Here is a 24,009-nt window from a genome sequence, read left to right on the forward strand (position 1 = left end):
AGCCCATTAGTAATTTTGGTGAGGTTTTTTAGGACTCAAGTACATTCAAGGGGCCTAGCCCAAGAAAAACCTTGAACCAAACCCTTAGAAAATCAAGACTAGGCTTAGCCCAAGTATAGGAAGGCATAAGGCTTTTGGTGTAAATTGGACCCTTAGCTCTTTTCAAGCTCATATGGCCCAAAACCAAGTTAGGACTCATTTTATCATTCAAAGACCAAAAGCACAATACACCATACTATTGGTTTCCTTAAGCCCAAATCACACTCAAAGTATCCAAATTAAGTTTTGAAAATTGGCTAAGGTAATTAACCATCATACTTGAGGTTAGTGCACTTTAAGCTATGCTTTGAAGCTTAACCATGCTTAATCTTTTCTTAAACTTTTTAATTCAAAATTATTTTTGAATTAATACTCCCTTAAACCATGATTAGACCATATTAATACCCTAACTAAACCATTCCACATGTCATAAAGAAAAATGACATAACAAGCTCAAACCTTGCTTCAATCGGTTTTTTGCATTGCCCTTTGTAATGCTTGGATTGTTTTGCCCTTGGGCCCAAAATTTTTGTGGTTTATCCTCAAGGGTAATATGGTCCTTAAAAATATTACGAAACCCTCCAAAACTCAGTTTGAGCCTTGGACGAAATTGGTTGCATCAACCAACTCAAAGAACCATACCGGGTGCACCTTGGTCTAGTTTGTGCAGGAACCATTTGGATTGAATTTGAACCAGCCTCCTGCTATGGTTGGCACCACCACCCCACGCCACCTCCTTCTCCACCCAATCACCAAGAAGTCCCATGATCATCATGAAGGATTTTGACTCATTTTTGCTGCCCAAAAAAATCCAAAACTGAATTGATTTTCTACCACCACAAAACCACATTCATCCACCTGTTTTCAAGGTTGGTTTGAGGGATCTTCTGCCATCCAAATGATGCCCCAAGACCCACGACCTAGAGTCATCTACAGGACCCTTGCAGTTACTGTAGAGAGGAAATGATGGTGGTTTAGGGCACTATTTCATTCTACACAAGTAACCTAAGCTCATGCAAGCAAATCTGGAAATTTTTCAGATTTGAGCACCTCCCACTTCACCCAATCACCAAGCACCCAAGCCAACGTCCTCACCCCTTGGACACCTATAAATACTTCTCTACCCTTCTTATTTCACTCACACCACAGCTCCAAGTATCATCTTGAGCCTTGAAAGTATTTCCCCCTCTTAGAGATCAAAAGAGTGCAAACCGAGTGAGTTTTGGTGAGTTTTTTTGTGTTCTTGTGTAAAGCAGTCTAGAGTGCTTGGAAGGCCACAAAATTTGTAAGTTTTCTTCATTTTGATCTTAGCTAGCATTTAAAGCTTTATTTCCAAGTGTTGGTATGAAATTTGGTTGAGTTTTGAAAAGGTTATGATGCTTAACGCAAAACCAGGTCAATTAAAGTAAGGTTTGAATGATTGAATATTTTTAATTAGAAGTTTAGCTATGGAATGTCCTAAGCATGATTTGATATGATCTATCATTATCCTAATATGATTATGGAAGGTTAAATTTGTGATTAGAAGCATGTCATGATAGGTTTTAAATCTATCTTGTTTTGATCATCAAGTATGAATCGGTTTTAAGCATATTGGTGATTAAGGATTTCTTAGCTTTGATTAAGTGTTGGGATGAACTTGATTACTCAAGGATTAGACTTCATAATTTTCTTAAAGATGTTAGTGATCATTAATGATTAAAGAAAATCTCATATGCATGCATTCATAGGGATCAATAGTTGAAATACACATAGGCATCAATTAGGATGTATGTCACGGGTTGAGACTAATTGGACAAGTTTCACTTTGAATTTTGAAAATATAAGGGTATGGATGGTTTTAGAATGCCAAAAATATGAATTCCATGAAATTTGGTTAAATTTGGAGTTCATTTGCAATAAGTAAAAATTTAAGGCCTAAATGTCAATTTTTGAAAGTCTAGGAGTATTTTTGTAAATACCTAATTTTTTTGAAGTCTTTGATTTTGAACATATCCATAAGAGTATTAACCCTAACTTAGTATACACACTATTTACGTAGCTACAACACTAATTTCAAATTTCCCTAGAAGTTTGTAAGTTGGCCTCTAACTTATATCTTGATAAATTTCTTATGAATTATTGATAAATACTTCATTTATTTTTCAATTATCATTTTGAACATAAATTATCATGTTATATGACACATCGAGTGCATACTTACATGACATATGACATTTTCACCATTTTTCATATTACATTTATAAATGTCATTTTTTTCGCATGAAATTTATTACATTTACACATGTCATGAAAAATATTTTTTTAAAGAATAGCATGGAAATCATTTTATCACAACTCCAAAGGCCAGGATGGGAAATTATCCTGGTGGAACTCATATGTCCACTCTGGAGTGTTTAATAATGGAGTGGTAACCCCTGGATTGACGAAGAACAGTCAATAAATTTCGAATGGGTTCTCTTTAAAGAACACCGAAGTGAAGTCAACATGTTATGACACCTAACGCTAGTGGGTGTACACGTTATGATTTTTATGATGTTATCTTATTTACCAATGCATTCAAAACGAGTCTATAGACAACGTAGTTTCAACGTAAGTTATACTACAGTCACTGGCAGGTAGTCACAGTGCATATGAGGAACTGTAATATTACCACACGTTATGTTATTAAAGATAATGATGTAAGTCTATAATGAAGAAAATCTATGATGAAATTTTTATGAAGAAGTTATGTCTTTTCAAAAATGATAACGAAATTACTTATTGAGTAAAAATCCGTGTCTCCATATTTAAAAAAAAATGTTGAGGAATCTGGATGGGAGACTTGTATACTGATTTTCTACATCTCATGCATTGCATATTTATCATTTTTCATAATTAATTTATCTTTGTGTCAGTTAGTTGTTTAACTTACTGAGATTTCGAGTGAATCTCACCCTTTTATGGGACCACTATCATTACACTCGGAATGATAGAAGTTGTGTCAGGAATCGACTAAGACGAGATTGATGGAGCATTGGATTTGCATGATTGAGGAGGAGTCGGATCTGGAAAGGAAGCTGGACTTAATTTTGATGTTCATAGCCTAAGTCCTTTATGCTTTAGATCGCATTAAGAGAATGTTATGACTTTGTATATAAGTCTATACTACTTTAGCATTTCGAACATGATGATTATCTAATGAAGTTAGGATGTTTTAGTTATTCTAGCATATTTTTCACCTTAACATTTTATTTCCGCTGTGATTAATGCATATTTCTAGTTGCATACTATGATGCATTGCATATTAACTGTCATGAACGGGGGTATGTAACTTTGTGTTGCATGTCCCGACGCTCTAAGTCCCCATTCCATCCCAAGCGGGGATTGGGAGCATCACAGAAAATAACACGAAAAATTATAATTGCTGAAAAATCATGTATGCTAATGTTTAATGAGAAAATCTTCTAGTAGGAATGAGTGTTACAAACCAAATAATATTCCCCAAGGGTGTCTTAACACGTAGGCCACCCATAAAACTAACCGAGGAAAGTGACACACACGTGTAAGGAAATCCCTAACATTGACCGTAAAGCCCCAACCCACCCCATGTTCCTCTCTCCCATCGGCCACTAGGAACCTCGACTACCCCATCCTAGATGCCTCTACCCCGTGAATTTTGGTAAGCAATATGTGCTATCCAGGTAGGTGTAGATTCAATAGATATTTAAGTTTATACAGATCAACGAGGGAGATAAAATAAATCTATCATTTCAAGAGGGAAGGTACTTGGCGGGCAGAGGACTTCGATTGTGTGGCACAATGGAGGAGTTCGGTGGACTCGACGACAAGAGGGAAGGGACTCAGCGGCTTCTGGACAGGGACTCGATAGGAGCTCGACGACGCTCGAGCGTGGCTCAACGGCGTATGGGCGTGGCTCGACGTAGTCTGGCAGCAAGGAAAATTTTTTATACCAGATGAGTGAAGGAAAAAACAACAGATGAAATTCGTAGGCTTCACACTTTGATTTCTTAGTAACAATCCCATGTGATCGATCTCATTTATTTAACTTGTAATGTGCTAACGTGGCGTGTTTGGATTGTTGGATGTTAAACGGACTACAATATCCAGTCTGTTCCAAAGAGGAATTGATTTTCATTTGCCCTGTTGGGATTCAAAGTTGATTCTCAACTCAACTCATCTAATCTCATAATTATAACTTTTTTAAATTTCTATATAAAATATAATAAAAAATTTAATTTTTTTAAATTTTAAAATTATAATAATATTAAAAAATTATATTCTAACAATATTTTATATAATATTTAATTTTTATCTTAATTTATCTCATCTTAACTCTGTTCAAATATAAATCACAAGTTGAATATACATGTGAAGAGGGAATACCGTCTTCCTGACAAAAACTAATTCTTCGAATGTTGTCAGTGCTGTCAAAAAAACTTCTGATAATCCCGAATTGTCTTGACAGTGAATAATTATAACAATCACTTTAATGACAAGTATATACTTGTCTCGACTTTATCCTTTTATATATGTCCTACAAGTAATTATTTAGTTCTTAATCCAAGTTGTTAGGATTGATACAAGAAAAATATTAGGGTGTGTAAGTTGGTGCATTTTTTTTTATTTTTGAGAAAATTGACCAAATTTGATATTTACATTATTAAAAAAAAAAAAACTGTTTTTTAATAAAAGACTTTACTTTTTTCTTAAAAGAAATACGCATAACATGCACACTCTAAAAATATATATAGCATTACTCTAATCAATATAAATAGGTGTGATGCTTCGAGGTTAATTAAATTTAAAGAAAAATCTTTTCTTGATGATAATGTCATTAGAATATCAAATTTGGTTATTACTAAACGATGAAAGTAAATAAAATCTTCTTATGTCACAGCAGGATTATGGGAAATGATGCAAAAACACGAAACATATACAAAACTAAAAGGATCTCTGTTTATCTTTTTTGGTTTTGTTTTGGGTAGTGTTATAAGTTTTGGGTAAAAATCCTATTTTTTCAACTTACCTACAATTATAAAACTCCATCAATCTCAAACATTGGAAAACAAAAGAAGAAGTCAAATCCCTCCTTCCGCCAGCAATATAAACCCAATTTAGCACAAGCCCATCGTTACTGGAAGAACTATTTATTGCCTAAAAGCCCAAACCCACAACTATGCAGCTATAGATATGAAAATTTAAATTCGGATATGGGTCACACTCTCCCGTTGCCCAAAAGTCAGACTTTGAAGCAGTAATGAAATAAACTAGGCCCCCCCTCCGCCCCAAGTAATCCACAATCCTAAATATCTTATAGATTTTATGGAGAACCACTGGTTAAAAGGGATTCGACCTCCGGATATCTTAGAGGTGCCATCAGATTAATTAAGGGTTATTGGTTGAAAACTTCACTCAGTGAAACGAAAACAAGTCCTCTTTATCATCAATTTTTATTCCTCTCTCTCTCTCTCTCTCTCTCTCTCTCTCTCTCTCTCTCTCTCTCTCTCTCTCTCTCTCTCTCTCTCTCTCTATATATATATATATATATATTCTGTGGATTCAGCAGTGAATCCAGCTCTGTTTCGACACCACAGTTTTTGGCACAAAGAAGATACCTAGGTTTACGTGCATATAGTATGTAGCTAGCTAGATATTGCCAAAAGTTCAATTTACAAACCGTGGTCCATGGTCCCTCTTCTGGAGAAATGCTTTAACCATGGATCTCACAAAATAAATCTACAAAGTGACATATCTTGATATAATCTATTAAATTATAAAATTATTTTAATTATAATATAAATTTAATATTTCATATAAAACTATGTCAATTTTTTTATTTACTTTTATAAAATCTTTTTATGATTATAGCAATATTTATACCTCTTCTAACTATTTTTTCGTGTTTATCTGCGATTTGTTCTTGCCAAAAGTTCTCAATATTTATAAACCAAAAGCAATAAAATCAAATTGTTACAGCATGATTTGTAACCACCAGTCTCAAATCGCTTCGAGTGCTTGTAAAAGAGAAGAGTGTGGTGGTCGAGTGTGTCCATGACATCTCCGATGTCAAAATTAGAAGATATAAAATGTTGAGAATAAGAAAGCAAGAGCAAAGAGTGAGTTCAGAGTGATTAACCTTTACCTTTTACCCACTCTCTCTTATTTAGGTTACATTTGAATTTTAAGCTGAATTAGGTTCTTTATGAATAATAATGAGTTAAATAGTCGAAAGAGTTATATGTAGTCTATCTAAATTGAGTTTAAAATGTGTTTGAATATTAAGATAAGTTTAATATTTTTTATAGAAAATTAAAAAAAGTTATGAGTTTCACGTATAAAGATATTTTAAGTTAAAAAAATTGTAAGTCTCTTCTATAAGAAAATTTTGAATTGAGATAAGTTTAATAATTTAAAAATTAAATATTTAAATATTAAATTCAATTTAAAATTAGATTAATAACAACTAAATTTGAGAAAGAAACTTATGCCATTTTCCTTTAGCTCCTCTGTCACTGTCATCATCTCTTCCTGTTTTGGACATCTTGGCAGCGCATTTAATATGATTGTCGACTGTTTGGCAGATCCTAACCAAGTCTTTTTCTTATTAATGCGCCGCGCTCAAAAGTAAGCTGCATACTTCTCCCTTCCTAGGCCGGTCTGGGTTTTTTTCCTTCTATTTCCTGGACCACTGGGACATGGGCCACCGGTTTCTGGCGAAATGGACTGGGCCTGGTCCAAAGAGTACAACAACCCTCTTCCACAAACTTCATTTTACAAATATACTATGAGCTTATGTTCTTTCACTAGTTTCATCAAATATTCAAAACTCAACAACCAGTCATTTTACAAAAGCCAGCAAAGAAACAAAAAATAAAAATAAAAAATGGGGGGCATGGCAATCAACTTTGTTATATATCTCCATTCTTTATTCATTTTTTATTTATATGACGATAGTAATTAGGTAATTCCGACCACTATTTTGGTGGATTCGCAATTTTTCAAAAGTACGAAGAGCTGGAAAAATTTTAAGAATTTTACATCTTACGGTTCTATATCCTTTTAGAGTTGATTTCAAAGTTGTTTATGATCAAATTCAAAGTCCTAGCACGATATTAAGTCAGGAAAAAAAAATAAATATATATATATATATATATATGACACTCAATATATATGTTAAGGTCTATTCAAGAAAGTAGAAACAATAGTTATTGACATCTTCTATTTTAAATTCGAGCGTTGACACGAAGCAAATGCTCATTACTAGTTTTGCTTCCACTAGCATAATTAAGCAATAAGTAGCTCGTAGATTGGAATATCTAGTTTAATTAGCTACGTACCGGCCGGCCATTAATCTCATAACTCGGGTTGACACTTGAGTCTTGACCCCACATTCCTACCCAACTGCCAATTGAATGCTGTGAAAAATGAAAATGAGGTCCATGCCCAGCCCTCAATTTCTGACCGTTTCTTAAATTTCTTTTCTCTTTCACTTTTCCTCGGTATACGCCTTGTTTTCCACCCCAATTTGTGCGATATTTATGGGATGGGATAGACAGGAGAAGCACTTTCTTTGTGTTTGCTCTCCCACGCCTCATGCAAAGTGACTCGTCTCCGATCCCGTGTAAGCTCGAGCACAGTTGATCATAATTAACTGAATAAAAGAAAATCCCAATAGCTGTAGATTCTGGTGGATACGTGTATGGCGTCCATTTGCTATGACGTGCACGTGACTATCAACAGGTGAGAGAGAGAGATAGACGCAAATAATAGATTAAAATATAATGGAACATGACTATATACGTACACGTAATAAATCTTCCAAAAAACCGTATAATGAATGTACAGCGGGATACACTGATCTTAAAAAATCCCGTGAAACTTGCACGTACTTCGCCCTGACAGCAATATATATTAATTAACAACTGCGGTCTGGAGGATTCAGAGCTGAGACTGAAAAGGAAATAAGAAATTAAAATTGGGAGAAATCTTTTCATGCTAGTTTTGTCCGTTTACAAGTACTTGCTTACCCTGTATTATAATATAATATCACTATGCTTCAATGACCATTTTAGCCCATCGTCGAACTCTTCCTTTCCTTTTTAAACAAATTTTCTGCAATGCTCATGATCTGACTGCTACGTACTTGAAAAAAAATTTCTATTTTTCTTCAATTTGTTTAACGATGTTGCTCTTAACATATACACTTCAATTTGTTGATCTCCTTGGTCATTGCCTCCTTCATGAACCAGACAGAGCGAAAGAAGACAGTTTTTTTAAATTTCTTCAACATTATTTGTATTCTCCGAGGGGGCAACCAAAGATAATGTTATGCGAAAGAGTTCGGTTTCCTAGCTTGGGCAGTTAGTCATTGTCTGATATTTTCAAAATATTTTATTATTATTTTTATATATTTTTATTATTATTTAATATTTGATCATTATTTTTTTATTACTATTTACAAAATACTAAAAAGATCTCACTGCTTAAACGCATTCCACTCGTGAAGAAGATTTGGCTGTTTTGGTTTTTGTTATTGCTTTCTTTTTCATGGGATGTTCATGACATTGCCTCTATAATAGTGACACGTGCATTTGTTTTTTCTTGATTTTTTTTTTTCAAAAAGAAAACAAATGCACATGTCACTATTATAGCACTTGATTTTTGTAGTGCTATAGGCAATGAATATTCACATGAACCCAAAGACTCAAAAGAGAAGATTAAAAAAATGTTACGTTAATCAAGATCTATAGTCATGAAAATAAAGTACTTAATTAATTGACATGTTCTTAATGGGTTCAATATATTTGTTTTAACACATTAAGCCACTCTAATTTATTAAATAATTTTTTAGAATTATTTTTTGGACTAAATATTTATTTATCTTTTTTTTTTTAAAAAAAAAAAGTGTTAACATCTATTCTTCTAATTCATTTCTGGAAATTGAAATTTTCTTTTTTTCTTTTTTCTTTCTAGCCCATTAATGAAGAAAGTACATATATACTACTAGGAGGTCCCTCATCGTGCAATACCATTTATTTTTTTTTAAAGAAACAGTTTCATTTCAATAAATATCAATCAATACAAAGCGTTTTCTTAATGAGAATTGATGGAGGCCATTTTTCAATCTATATATGTCCTTCTTGACATGACAAAGCTAATTTGACAAGTTGGTGAGCCATCGTGTTTCATTCTCTATAAATGAAATAGGTTTTTCAAGATGGCCTACCTTTTAGAAGGCATATAATGTCGTCTATAGTTTGTCCATACCAAGACCAATTTTCTTCTTTACTGTTAATGGCTTTTATAATAGCTTGAACATCTCCTTCAAATATCACATTTGTAAGTCCTATTTCATTCAAATTTCCATAACCCTTCAAAGTGCACTACATTAAGCAATTAAGCAATTGTAGGTTGGATAATATGTCTTTTATGGAGGAAGATAGGGAACAACTTGGGCCCGCCATTAGAGATAATTGAGATAATTATCTCTGTTGAGTTTGATGGTGATAAAAGAATGCAAACTAATTGGGGCGTGTGTGATGAGAATAAGAGCAGAATCATCAGAAGAGGAAAAAGTCATGAGGATAAAAAAAAAATTGACACGAGTCTTTGAGGCCTTGATATCATATAAATTTTTTTCGATAAGTAAACTATTTACCTTACCATAACACAGGTGAAGGCTTTATAATTATATAGAATAATTCTATACAAAAATAACAATACATATTCAAAATACAAATTTGAAATTGAAAGAGACTTTATCACATTATTATCTCAACTGGATAGTGTTATTGTTATCGTCATCTTGAATTTGAGTTACATGCACAAAGTGATACCAAAATCAATCCTTGAGTTAATAAAAAGCAAACTTGGTCGTGTGCATGCTAAAGTCTAATTATAGTGGACGCCCTGTTTGATTATCAAACGTGTTGGATGGCATGAAAATTATAAGCAATTCCCTTCCATCATGCTCGCAAAGAACGAAATCATTATAGGGTGCATGCATTTGATTGGCCTCTCACTCTTCACTAGCTTTCCCCACGCCATAAAAAAAGTGTTTCTTAAGTGGGTTTCCTAGTTATCAAAAAACTGTAGTACTCGGTAATAGGAACCGCAATAGCAAAGGCAAATGGGCTTATCTACAATTGTACTCGCCCAATCAATCTCATAGCATCATCCTCGATCGGGTGCTTTCAAAGTGGTTGGAATGTCATGGACCAATGAAAAAGCGGGCCAAATTTAAAAGCTTCGTCAGTCTTGGAATAATGCATGTTCATTTCATTTGGGATGAAATTATTCTTGATTCGATTACTGTCTATTTTTTATAAAGTCGCTGAACTTACTAAATGAATTGTGACCTGAACCACTTAAAAAAACTTTGTATTGTCCGGCACTTCCACTTACAATTATGGAAATATCTATCAAGAAATTAAAAAAAAATTATTATCTAATTTTTTCTTTTCTATTTTCAAAAAATCTCATCAACTGTTAATCTGTTACTAGTTACTCATTTGAAAAATACTATTATACCCCATACTTTATAATATTCACTATTATATCTTTATCTGACACTACAATGTAGTGTCAAGTACCTTATTAAAAAAAAATTTAAAAGAGTAGAATGAATCTAAGATTTTAGGCTACGTTTAAATGTTAAATTGAGTTGAGTTGAGATGATAAAATATTATTAAAATATTATTATTATTTTAAAATTTCAAAAAAATGAATTGTTTATTATATTTTGTATTGAAATTTAAAAAAATTATAATAATAAATTGAAATGAGTTGAGTTGAGTTTAACTTCCAAACAAATGGCTCTTTTTATATTTTCTTTTGTTTTGAATATATATTTGTAATTAGCCTCGCATTGGAGGGCATAGTGGCATTATCATGATATCCACAGAACCACAACTTAAGCTGAAGCAATGTAAATGTCTAATTTGTTCTTAAACTTCCTTCACTGTCAGCAAGTACAAACCTCTCGAAAACCTGTGTTGCAATTCACTCCGAATATTTACCTTCTGAAAGTAAATAATTTTAAAAATCCTTAATTTTGAAATAGAACTAAAATTGATATAAATTATTTTGCCACGTAAGAATGATTTAATATTAAATGATATATAATTCCTTAGAGTCACGGCTCCCAATATAGTATGGGCTAAAAACTTGTGACTATATCCGTAATCAAGTTATCCTCTAGAGGGTTAAAAAAATAATCTCAAAATCACATTGTCATATTTCCCTTCGGATCCCTCTATGTCACTACTAAAAAAAAAAAAAAACTCCCAAATATGAGTTCAGCTTACTCCTCCTTTCCCCTCTCCTTCCCTCTTTATACTTTCTCCTCCACCTTCCCCCTCTTAATCCCTCATTTCTTAGTTTATTTTTCTTCATTCAAAGTCAAAAAAGTCAGATCTCTAATATTCCGATAACTCTTAAGAGACACACGCAGCACAAGAAGACTCTCAGGCCGCAAATCGTTCAGAGGATAGTGACGATTTTGCTAAAATCATCGTGTGTGGTCCTCACGCAGTCAAGACCACATGCGCCAAATCACTATAATCACCACCACCAGATCTTTTAGATTTGACTTTTATTGCTGAAAATAGACAAACTTGTTGACTTCACAAGCCGTCACAGTCTACCAGAGTTGATCCAAACTATAAACCATACTTTTTTGTTATTGTTTTCCTTATTATATAGTAAAATTAAAAAATGAGTTCATCTATTGGACAGTTTGTCCGTAGATGTTGAGTCATTCATTTCCATGAAGAGTGGGGTTGAGTCTCTGTTTAAGTAGAGTGTTATCTCTTGAATGTTTGTCTGTAGAGATTTTTCGCAGCAGTGAAGTCCAGACCAGTCCAGTAATGTACTGGTAGAGCTCTAAATGATTGATATGTGGATATCCTGACATGTATCCTATCATGGATATAAGTTTCTCTTTATGAATGAATGATATCATTTCCCTTTAAAAAAAAAAAAGTTATCCTCCAGAGATAATTAGTTGAATGACATTACCTAGCCAATAATATATATATATATATATATCCCCCATTAAGTTTATACTAAACTCTTGATATCGTCATATAATTACAAAATATCCATTCTTTATCGGTGTCAACTTAAGGCTAAGATTGAGAAATGATTTTCCACGATAAAACCGACCAAATATAAACAGAAAGGAAGGATAAGTAATATTGTTAAAGATAAATGTTATGCATTAGTCATTATTCACTCTCATATTTTATATTTTTAATTTTTTTTATAAAAGGTGAATATTTTTTTATCGAGTGTGGAGTGTGGGATACTGGAATTCTATATCAACAAACATATCAATTGAAGTATAAAAGTTTGTCAATTTTTTTAATTTCTTTTTGTGAAAGGGTTTTAATGTTTTTTTTTATTGGAAATGGTGAGACTAATTAACGATTATATTATAATTTTTTTACCTCGTATTGATATAGGTGGCATTTTTTCATCGGATTCCATCGTTATATTGTTTTTCTGTCTTAGGAACGACTCACCCTACCGTACTTGATCATAATTATGATTTTGTGAGAATGGTAAAATCCATTAATTACAAAAGCTTGCTTTAAATCGAAATCCTCCATAATTGCTCAGTTACTCGTAAATTCGTAATAGAATATAGGACTCACAGATTCTGGTCACCGTCTATCTATTTTCCTCTCTTAAAATCGCCCTGATACTGCACTTTCTTCTCATTTCCAAACGTTTGAAACTCTTTTTAGATGGAAAGTTGAATAAAACTGGATTTTTTTTTTTTTTTTTTTTTTTTTTTGGCGTGTGAGAACAAAGCGAACTTATTAGATTCATCCTCGATTCCTCACTGCATGTATCCATCTTGGTGAAATAACGAGAGTTTCAAACAAGGGCATATTTGGCAAACCGAGCATACCGTCCCGAGGCCACGATTGTAAATTATGTCGCCAGACATGACTCTTTCTGCAACCCACTAGTTTATAAACAGCTCGTACGCTGTGTATCCGCCACCAAGAAGAAGACAAAGAGGGACAACCTCGAGGCTTTAAGAGAGGATCATCGACCTCCTGTTTCTCTCTCTCCCTCCCTCGTCCTCTCTCTGAACTGGCTTTAGAGAGAGAAAGAGGCATTCTCGAATATAGAATTAAAGGAAACGGTCCTTTTATCTCTGCGAAACTCCATTAATAGAGAGACAGTAGTGGAGAGAGGGCGAGAGAAGGGAAATGGGTGGGAAGAGATTCGCTGTTCTTCTTTGCGCAGAGGACTCCGACTACGTGAAGAAGATGTATGGAGGGTACTTTGGGGTGTTCGTGGGAATGCTGGCCGAGGAAGGCGAGACTTGGGACGTGTACCGGGTGGCTTTCGGCGAGTTCCCGGAAGACGAAGAGATCGCCCTCTTTGACGGGTTTGTGATCACCGGAAGCTGCAATGATGCGCATGGGAACGACGTTTGGATCTGTAAGCTCTTGAATCTGTTGAAGAAATTGGACTCCATGAAGAAAAAAGTTCTGGGTATTTGTTTTGGACACCAGGTATGTATCTCTTCTTTTGATCTTCTTTCTATACAAACTCGTAATACTTAAATTGGTTGTTTTTTTTTTTTTTGTAAATCACCTCCAATTAGCTGTCTTTTTGGCATCCTGTCGTACATGTTAGTTTCTTAACTATCATTCTCGGAAAATGCGATGAAAAATTAGAGAAAGGAATAGAAATGCTTCCAAGTCTCTCCGCAAACAGAATAGTCGGACAGTCTTTTTGGTTCCCGGCCCGGGGCCGGGGGGGGGGGGGGGGGGGGAGTGGTTGTGGCGCTTTTGTTTGTGCTTTTATTCCTGTTGATATTTGGTGTCAAATGCCAACCTAGTTGTTATTCACCACCCACCATGACTGTTGAACTTGAAAGCGGTGGATGCCACATTACATTGCACATACAGCCCATTCAATCCCAACTCCCAAGCACGTTAGTATATATCTAGCTATATTTTGCTGGGTTTTAGTTTTTTTTCTTCTTTCCAATTTTAAAATGATACTTTATCAGGGTTGGTTTTTCTTTCTCTTTTTTCTTTTTGGCGTTCCATATTTATCTAAAATTCGATCCATGCACATATTGTATGCTATTTGCACACATGTCCCCGATCTGGCTATCTGGGAGGCTCAAGCTTTAGGCCGTTTTCTTTCCTAAATTTGAGCAGAGAAAAAAAAGGAGAAATGGAAACCCCTTTTGACAATGGGGATTTCAATTAGTTTTTTGGAGTCGTTTAAACTTTAAGTTTATAGGATGTCTAAGTTTAGACTTTTATTTATTTTTTATTTGAGCTCGACTCGTTACGTTAAATCTCAACTTGAACTCGAGCCGATTGTATTTTTTTATTTTTTAAATAAGATTTAATAATTAATATTTTATATAGATAAAAATAAAAAGTATAATATTAAAATTTGTATAACTAATAAATAGAACCTCTATTAAATTATAAGATTTTAAAAATTTATAAATAATTAATATCTAATTAGTTTATATTTATCCATAATAATAATATATTATATGCCTACAGAAATTATTAATACATACAAATAATATGATAGTATATATCTATTTCATGTGGTTCCCACATATTAGTATATGAAATTATTAAATCTTATTGACTAATTATTATACAAATTATAAAATATAACTATGAAGAATATTCAATATATAGACATAAATAATTAGATTACATATTATATATTTAATTATAAAAGTGTTATGCTTATATCATTAGTTAATACGTATATATGCCTATATATCTATAGGTATATATTTATCAATATATGAATTAGCTCTAATTGGGTCGAGCTAACGAGTCGACTCAGGTATAAATGAACGGGCCTTAACGAATCTTAATCTAGTCGAGTCGAATTTTGTTAGATATGTATCATTTATTAATCAAGCAAATATCTATTTTCACGGATGAATTTTTTTTTTTTTTTTACTTATCAAATTTAATTCAAATTTAACTACCAAGGGAGCTATCTAGGTCATTTACAATCCTAAATGGAACAAAGATCTCGGTTGACGGTTGGTTATACGGTTCGGTCCCACTCCGATTTATGGACAAAACAATCGAGTATCGGTTCTGGATCGCACCACATGGGTCCAGGGACCCATTTGCTGCAAGCGTTGTGAGCTGCCTATAGGCCCATTTCATACTCTATTATCTCCTATTTTTACAACTATTTTTATTTTTATCTTAAATCATTATAATTTTTTAAATTTTTATGTAAAATAAAATAAATAATTCTAATTTTTTCAAATTCTAAAATAAAAATAATATTTTAAAAATATTTTATTCAACTTTTAATTTTTATCTCAATTAATCTTATTTTATCTGCAAAAATAAATGAGGCCTTAAACTGACCTTTAGGACACTCAGCTTTGTCAACATTCAAAATGATTTAAACAATGCCACAAACTTCAAATTCCTGATAAAACCCCTTGTAGACATAATTAAGTTGGTGGGTAGGACTTTTCGAAAAAGTCAAAAAAATAATATGGAGAGCTTAATTAGATGGTTCCAGATCACTAGTGGAAGTGCCCACACGAAAAATATTTTAGTTGAGTAGAAATCTCGACACTGCATGTGTACAACTGACATGCTTATCTAATGATCAGGCATGTTTCAACCACTGGTTTTATTTATTGAATTAATCTCTTTTTTGTTTTTAAAATATTAGTTCATGACAGGTTTCTTTTGTGGGTTGTGGCTTTGTTGGGACATAGATGAGATAAGCTTCCCACATAAGGTTTGTCACATAAGCATGTACAACTGACATGCTTATCTAATGATCAGGCATGTTTCAACCACTGGATGGTTTTATTTATTGAATTGGTCTCTTTTTTGTTTTTATAATATTAGTTCATGACAGGTTTCTTTTGTGGGTTGTGGCTTTGTTGGGAAATAGATGAGATAAGCTTCCCACATAAGGTTGTCACATGTTGCTGCGCTGTGCATAAATCTAGCTTATAATCCAATCAAGTAATTGTCTTGGAGCCATAATGCTTACCATAAAGTAATATGGAACAAAGTGCAAAACTTTAAAATACGTTATCATTCTCTACACTGCTGGCAATGTTGACACGAGCCATTTATTTATATATATGTATAGGCTCATTCTATGTGTCACATAGCAATTGTCGGTGGACACTCGATGCGCTTTTGATCGCTATTATTGAATTTTGTCTGATGTGCGTACGTGTGGGGACGTACTTTGGTTACCTGTTTCAGCCACGCCATCCTAGTTTAATTCTTAGAACGATAAAGAACCATGCGTCCTACATTAGATTTCCCAAAGCGACATGTCCTCTATTAATTATCCCCCGTTGTCAAGAGTACGGAAAGGAAGGATGTCCGACAGTACCACTTGTGCATTCGTTCTCTTGCTTTCTGATTTTCTAACCCCATGAAAGATTGGTTTTACTGGATGAAGTTTTCTGATTGATATTCCATCAGGCTGAGATTTTGTCGTCGGACAAACAATATATCGTTCATCACGCATTGTCGAGTGCACAATTCTATTTGGACAAGATGCGGTTAATGATTGTTTTTGTTTTTTATGTTTTTTTTTTCTTTAAAGTTTTTTTCATAAATGTATTTATGGTGACAGTTATGATTATGAGCCACATGTTTCATAGCTTCCAAATCAAGAAAAAAAAAAAAAAAACGATTCTTTTTATGGCGAAAGTACGTGACTCGTGATTTTTTATCAGATACTGGCCCGTGCGTTGGGAGGAAAGACAGGCCGGCACATGTCAGGGTGGGACATGGGAGTCACAACCCTCCATCTATCATCGTCCTCGAAGTTCCTTTCATCTCTAAAACTTCCTCCAACTCTCTCTCTGATCGAATGCCATCGAGATGAGGTATTTTTTTTTTTTCCTTAAAAGGCCACCTGGTAACCCTAATTTCTAGATGATCACACGATCGAGCCCCCCCAAAAAAAAAATAATAATGTATGCTGCTAGCTAGCTTGACCTAATGTAAAAAATATATATATAAACCAGGTCCGGGAACTTCCTCCCAAGGCTGAGAAGATTGCATGGTCTGATAAGACTGGAATTGAGATGTTTAGGTGTGGGAACCATCTAATGGGCATCCAAGGTCACCCTGAGTACACCCAAGACATTCTTCTGCACCTCGTTGATCGTCTTCTCCAGCGCGATATGATCACGGTATGTCCTCTGTTGGATCGATCAAACATCAGGCTGAGTAATAGAATGGTGTAGATAGTGTTCGTTGAAGAACATTAATTTTGACTTTTTTTTAAATGTTCATCGCATGCAGGATACTTATGCTGAGGAGGTGAAAACTAAGGCCGGGGCACGTGAGCCTGATAGAGAGGCCTGGAAGAGACTGTGCATTAGCTTTCTCAAGGGTGGATTATGACAATGACGATCTCAATATTAAGAATAAAATAAAATTGTAAATATTAACTTAATGAAGGATTAGAAATGTGTGATTCATCGGTGAGCTAGATGCATTGCTGCATTAGGAGGCAAGTTTAGCTGTCTTTAAGTTGGCATTTTTAACTTTTGAGATATGATTAACTGTAATCCGTATCGAAAAAGGAATCTCCAAAGTCAACCATATCGATGAAATTACCAAAGTTTTCACAATCCAAGTTGTATTTATTTTTGTGCAATACTAAGTATGCCATGAAAAAATAAATAAAATCTGTTGATTATACCTGCATTGTAGTGAACATTAATATAATAAATTAACATATATATATATATATATTGAGATATGATTTATCATGCATGGATGGGTAAATATGATTGATAAGACGGGCAAATATAAAATACGATTTATCCATATAAAAAGTTGCATACTGATATAAATTTAAATTTAAATTATCGGTTTTTCCACTTATAGCATTATCTCGAATAGTAAAAAGACATTCTCCCCAAATTTCCGAGTGGAGATAACTATCAAGAAACAAAAGCGGTGGGGTAGTACCAGTGGGAATTAAAAAATTCCTTTCTAGCTAAACAGTGGAATTATGTTGCATTCTCTACTAACCAGTGGGAATTAAAAGCTTCTTTCTTTTTTTCTTTTTTTCCTCGCTATTAATGGAAGTATGTGTTGTACCACAAATTTTTGGAAGAATAAGGAAACATGAAACTTTGAACTGATCTCCCAGTCCAATATTCCAAGTCATTGAGAATTGTGAAGGTTGTTTTATTCTCTATACGAGGAATTATATTCATCAGTTACTATTTTTTTCTTTTTTTTTTCTTTTTTATAGATTATGAGGTGTAAGATAATGAATAGTAACTGATAAAATATATATATATATATATATATATATATATGTTTCTTGTTTTTCCTTTTCGTCCATTTTTTGAAAGCGTTTTTTCTCCTTTTATTACCGAAGTTGAATATCGGAGACAGCAAAATGTATCGAGTCCTGTGGGGAATGGAAACCATGACCTTTAGAAGATTGGTCGCAAATTGGCCATTCGTAATTTGACCTTTCAAGGCCTTGACAGGCTTTGATATATAAATTTAACTTTTGACTTTGGAATGACAAAAACAAATGTTTGACAGTAGCAAGGACTAGGTCAAATATTCTACGTTTGTTGGAAGTAAATGTTGGCGCATGCGTTTTGGTAACAACATAGGCTAAAAAGAAGGGAACCGGTTCACGATTTTTAAGATTTTTCATGTTCCAAGCTCAGTTCATATAATATGATATGTGATATAATAATACTCCCGACCAATGATTTTGTATTTTATTTGCAAAGAAGTAGGTCGGAGGTCACCGAGAATTCAAAAGCAATGCAAGAAAAATAATTCATCAGAAGTACCGGCACGTAATCTTTTTTTCTAACAAATAAATAAATCCCCGATACATTCGAATGTTTCAACGAACCCCACAACTTTCACAAGCGTGTTATTCCGAAATATTCAAGACGTGAAGAAAGGGAAACCATTAGCAAAACATTCTTCTTTTGTGGACCTAGCAGGTAGCGAATTTCACAAGTCCAAAACGACGGCAGCAGCAGCAGCTCCTACAGATGGAATTGGAGCAAATTTGGACAAAACCTATCTATGAGCACTGTTAAAACTTAAGATGTAAAATAATAAAATCTACATTTTTTCATTAGTTTAAATTTTTGAGACAAGTAGTAATTTCACAAGCACCACTCGACCAAGGACGTGTCCGGTGTTTATGTGGACATCCACCTATGCCCACTTATCTTGAAGTTTTATTTTCTTCATAACTTTTCCGAACAAATGAGTACTCAATTGTTGTTCTATATATGTCATTATTCAAGTAGGAAGAAGGGAAGCAGCCACACCATGCCACCCAGGCCCAGCAATATTAGATGGGGAACAAGTGAATAACCAAGTTCGACAAGTTTCTTTCCTTTTCCCCAACCCAATCCTACCACACCATTACAGGAGGCCAAGTTGCAAATCTATTGGGTTTTGCCTCCTTTTTATAAGGGCATTGCAGATCGGGGGATTATTGATTAGAACAGAAAGCTGATTCCTCCTGGTGTCTCACCATCACATCTCACATCTCAACAGACAACAATGCTTAATTAAGAAAATAAAAGTTCTCTAGACCATCACTTCTGATGGGTTGCATTTGCTACGCTTCCAAATATTCACTCGATCGACCAGGAAATTCCATTTGAGGAAAATATTTTGCAGAGTAGTAGAACATAATATTCAACCATCGAAATTATTTTAGCATTTCAAATTTCAGCAGCCAGAAAACCAAAAACCATAGCAATCCGCATGGCGTATCAACAACCTAGAATAAGGTTAGATTTGGATACAAGTGTTTTATCTCATCTCATTTCTTCGTTACACAACTTTCTTAAATTCTCACACAAAATATAATAAACAATTCAACTTCTTCAAATCACAAAAATTTATCTCATCTCAACTCACTATATAAACAGCACCTCAAAGTTACCATCACATCCACCTCTACAGCCAGCTGATCAAGCCAACTGAGGCGGAGTCCGAGTTAAAAAGTGCTCAATATATTGGCAACTTAGCACTTCAGTGCACCTTAGATAGCTTTCAACAAAGACCACTTATTTGAATCCTTGATTATTCAAATTCACTTTAAGAGAACTCAAAAATCAAAATAGGATTGTATAATTTCCCAGTTCCAATAAGAACAAAATGCTTAACGACCTTATCAGTATCTTCTGATGTAAATTATTATAAACCAATCTTCAACCATAAATGGAGTACCATATCACCATCATAACAAACATAAAATTAGGTTCACTGGTGCAAAGTTTCCATTGCATGGCAAAGCAACGGGGAGTGTCTAGGCATTCAACATAGAACCGGAGTTCCTCCTGCACTCAGCTAGCATATCCATGTAGAACTGACACTTGCTGATGTCATTTCCATAGTTGTTCAAGCACTACAATAAAACAAAGCCAAAGAGACATTACCACTAAATTAATTTTCCACATCTAAAATTTATAACACAAAGCCATCTATATATAAAAACAAGTATATCTTATAAGCATTATGATGTAGCAGGGAAAAAAAAAAAAAGACTGAGAAAAATAAAACTGATATGCAACTCAGCAATTGCCTAGTAAATTCTGGGATTCTCAACATAACATAGCATAGCTAAAACAGACAATTAATGTCCCTATTAAAGAATATTAACCATTTTCCAGTAATACAATAGAGCTAGCAGCTTCAAACACTTGTCCGAAAGATGTTGGGCCACAAACCTAGTGCAAAGAGTACATTCTAGATTAAGCCAAACGATTGTGCACAATTTGACTGTTAAGAGACAGTGTTGAATCTTCATATATGATCAATATATAGGAAATTTTAAATTTTGTTTGGCAGATCCATCCACCCAGGGATCCCGCCACCTGGAGAGTGGATATTTTCAAAACTGTAGTTCTTTATGTGAGCATGAATGAAAGAAAATAATTCCATCTCTAATATATCTCTAAATATACCATCAGAAAAAACAATAATCAACATGTAATGTAAGAGCAGAATTTCATACATCCTGGAATGCCTTGGAGTGGATGTTGCATGCATCAGAGCCACCAAAACTGTTTGTGGTAGGAGCTGGGGCAGCAGCGGCCTCGGAGGCCACAGTTTCATGTTGAATAGTGCGAGGACCCATCACAGCATCCACAGCCCTGTGGGCCACTGCACTTCCAGTGCCAAAAGCCATTCCTGTAACGAGAAAAATTTATACTGGTTTTCACTTTAAATGACAATCAACGCTGTGCACAGTGAAATAATCCACATCAAAATATACCAATATATTTTTCCTTCACGTACCCTGGGCTATGGTCGAACCAATGCCTCCTAGAATGGATCCACCACCACTGGCCTGCGCAGGAGCTGGAGGAGGAGCATGGTTAACTGCATCAAAACAAACATTACAATCTCTCGTAATCAGAAAAATAAGAAACTGAATATGATACAGGCAAACGAATCAGGCGGATGGCCCAAACAATCTCACGAAATGTGAACAAGGTATTAACCAAACGAAACGCTTGGGAGAGAGAACTCGTAAGTAATGCATACGAAGCGTGAAGCAATAATTAATACCTGGCTGAGGTGGGTTTCGCACCGGTGCATGACGAGGGGGTGCACGGGAAGCAGATCTTCCTGCAGCGGAAGTCAGAATCATTGACCAGCCAAACCAATAAAACATGGATAAACGAAAGCATTATGTTGATTCAAAGTTCCAATATCATTCAGATCCACAGATATATATTTAAACAGAAAATCGATACACCTATCCCTAAATCCCAAGTTCCCAGCTCAATCTACGCGCAATAACCACTAGGCCACGGTCGCAAGCAAAACAAAGTACAAAACTTTTCAAATCTCAAATTTCCCAATATCTGGGAAACGATAACCCTAAAGCCCTATATCAACAATAGAACCGAATACAAGTATTGACCTAGTAAAGCATCTTTTTATTTTACAAAGCATAGCCCTCAAAAAGCTGAAATCTTTTTAGTTTCTCGGTGGTTCGCTCAGCTGCCAAACAAATCCGTACATAAACGGAGTACAGGAAACCCTAGAAAATATCATGAAAATAGAAACAGAGTGAAGAAAGTAAGGAGAGAGATAAGGAAGACACTCACCTCCGGAGCTTCGGCGAGCCATGATTCGTGACGAGGCGGCGGAGAGAAAGATGCGATTAGATGGGAACTTCCAGAAATATGAAAACACAGAGACTTGACTAGAGATGTTCGGGACCTGTGGCTCCTTAAAACCCTGAAAATAGTTGAAGTCAGGCCGAATTCATGTGAGGCCCAGAACGTTGCATCGAGTGATGGTTTTCCGGGTGATATTACTCTTTGGGCCGGGCCGAACATAACCGAGGAAGCTGCAGATGAGTTAAATAAGAGCATTCTCAATGATTTATTTTTCTGGCTTATTTATCTTATCCTTCTAAATATATTATTAAAATTTATTTTTTCTATTTTACATATTAATTTTTATAATATATCATGTATCAACTTATCTATTTTTTCTTTATATCTTTCAAATATTACACTTTTTAATCTTTTTTATTTATTTCAAATATTATATTCTCTATACATCATATATTTCAAATATTTCCCTATACATCATATATTTTGATATTTGTAATATTTCTTTGTATATAATGTAATATTTCAATTACTTAAAAAAGGTTAAGAAAATACTTGCATTTATTATTAACAATATCAAAACTTATGCATACATAAAAATCGAATGGACTATAAACAGAGTGTTAGAGAGTATGTAAGAGATAAAAGAGTAGGACCTGTACGAAAGTGATAAAAAGGTTAAAATGAAAATAAGATAAAAATGAAAAAAATGATGAAATGAGAGAGAAGTAATAAAAATTTGTTTGGATGAATGAACAGTAATCTCTACATGTAGAGGATTTACTGTAGCTGAATGTAAAATAGAAATAGAATAGATAATCTAATGGAAATGATTTTTGGCAATCTTTCTTTATATTTTAAAGAAAATTGTATTTTAAAAGAGTCATTGGGAGTACTCTATGATAGGAGCTTCCGATGGACCCATTTACAAAAAGGCATTTTTAAGCCCAATAAGAACTCCTTTTTAATAAATAATAATCAAGAGAATAATGCTACGTATAGTTGGTACGGTTTTGAATTTCATACCATACTAGTTGGTACGGTCAAAATATATCGTTTTTGTGGCGCAACCAATACAGAAAATTATATAGTTTCGTACCGATAAGAAATTTGGCCCCTACCGGTTGATATTTTGACCTTTACTTTTTTTTTTTTTTCATTTCTTCAAATTGCAAACCCATTTTTAGACCTCCCAATTCATACCAGACTATTTATAATTTATATATATTTATATATAAATTATTTATATATAGACTATTATTTTGAAATATAATTTATTCATATATATACTATTCTGAAATGGTACCGTTATCAAAATATATCGTTTTAATGCCTCGACCTAAACGGTCACTGAAATGGTATTCAAAACATTGCTCGTATTTACTCACTTGTTTTAAAGGAATTGTACGGTACTTGCGTACTCTACAACTTCAAATATTATTTATCTAATCAAGAACATTTTTTTTTTATCAATAATCAAGAACAAGTTAGCAGAAACTCTATTATTATTATTATTTTCTATTTTTTTCTATTGGCGAGTAATGTTATACGCGACGCTCTCATCATACTTTCATTTCGTTAGGTAAGATGTAACACATTTATCACTATTTGATAATAAATAATTATCCAATAAAAAGATCATCTGATGATAATAAATATATCACATATTACGTAACGGAATGAAAATAAGATGATAATATAATGTATAGAATCTTCCTATTTTGGCAGTTATAAACCCCTTTAGCATAATGATGAAATGCTTATCCCATGTGGTTGTAGTTCAATATTGTTATACTTTAGATTATAATTTATTTACT

The 24,009-nt window shown here is 33.9% G+C and overlaps 2 protein-coding genes across 2 annotated transcripts; one reads left to right on the top strand and one right to left on the bottom strand.

Moving 5' to 3' along the window:
• Positions 1–13,039: 13,039 nt before the first annotated feature.
• Positions 13,040–17,689, top strand: LOC121255482 (gamma-glutamyl peptidase 5-like). Its single transcript, XM_041155836.1, has 4 exons — positions 13,040–13,574; positions 16,784–16,936; positions 17,078–17,245; positions 17,358–17,689. The coding sequence occupies exons 1-4, from the start codon at positions 13,266–13,268 to the stop codon at positions 17,457–17,459; spliced, it is 732 nt and encodes a 243-aa protein (XP_041011770.1). The 5' UTR covers positions 13,040–13,265; the 3' UTR covers positions 17,460–17,689.
• A 2,483-nt stretch (positions 17,690–20,172) lies between these two features.
• Positions 20,173–22,356, bottom strand: LOC121255512 (hemiasterlin resistant protein 1). Its single transcript, XM_041155876.1, has 5 exons — positions 22,181–22,356; positions 21,636–21,695; positions 21,363–21,446; positions 21,079–21,254; positions 20,173–20,469 (listed from the first exon to the last, which is right to left on the bottom strand). The coding sequence occupies exons 1-5, from the start codon at positions 22,200–22,202 to the stop codon at positions 20,371–20,373; spliced, it is 441 nt and encodes a 146-aa protein (XP_041011810.1). The 5' UTR covers positions 22,203–22,356; the 3' UTR covers positions 20,173–20,370.
• Between the last annotated feature and the right edge of the window lie 1,653 nt (positions 22,357–24,009).

Source organism: Juglans microcarpa x Juglans regia, chromosome 3D (genome assembly GCF_004785595.1).
Source record: "Juglans microcarpa x Juglans regia isolate MS1-56 chromosome 3D, Jm3101_v1.0, whole genome shotgun sequence".
Classification (NCBI taxonomy): Eukaryota; Viridiplantae; Streptophyta; class Magnoliopsida; order Fagales; family Juglandaceae; genus Juglans; species Juglans microcarpa x Juglans regia.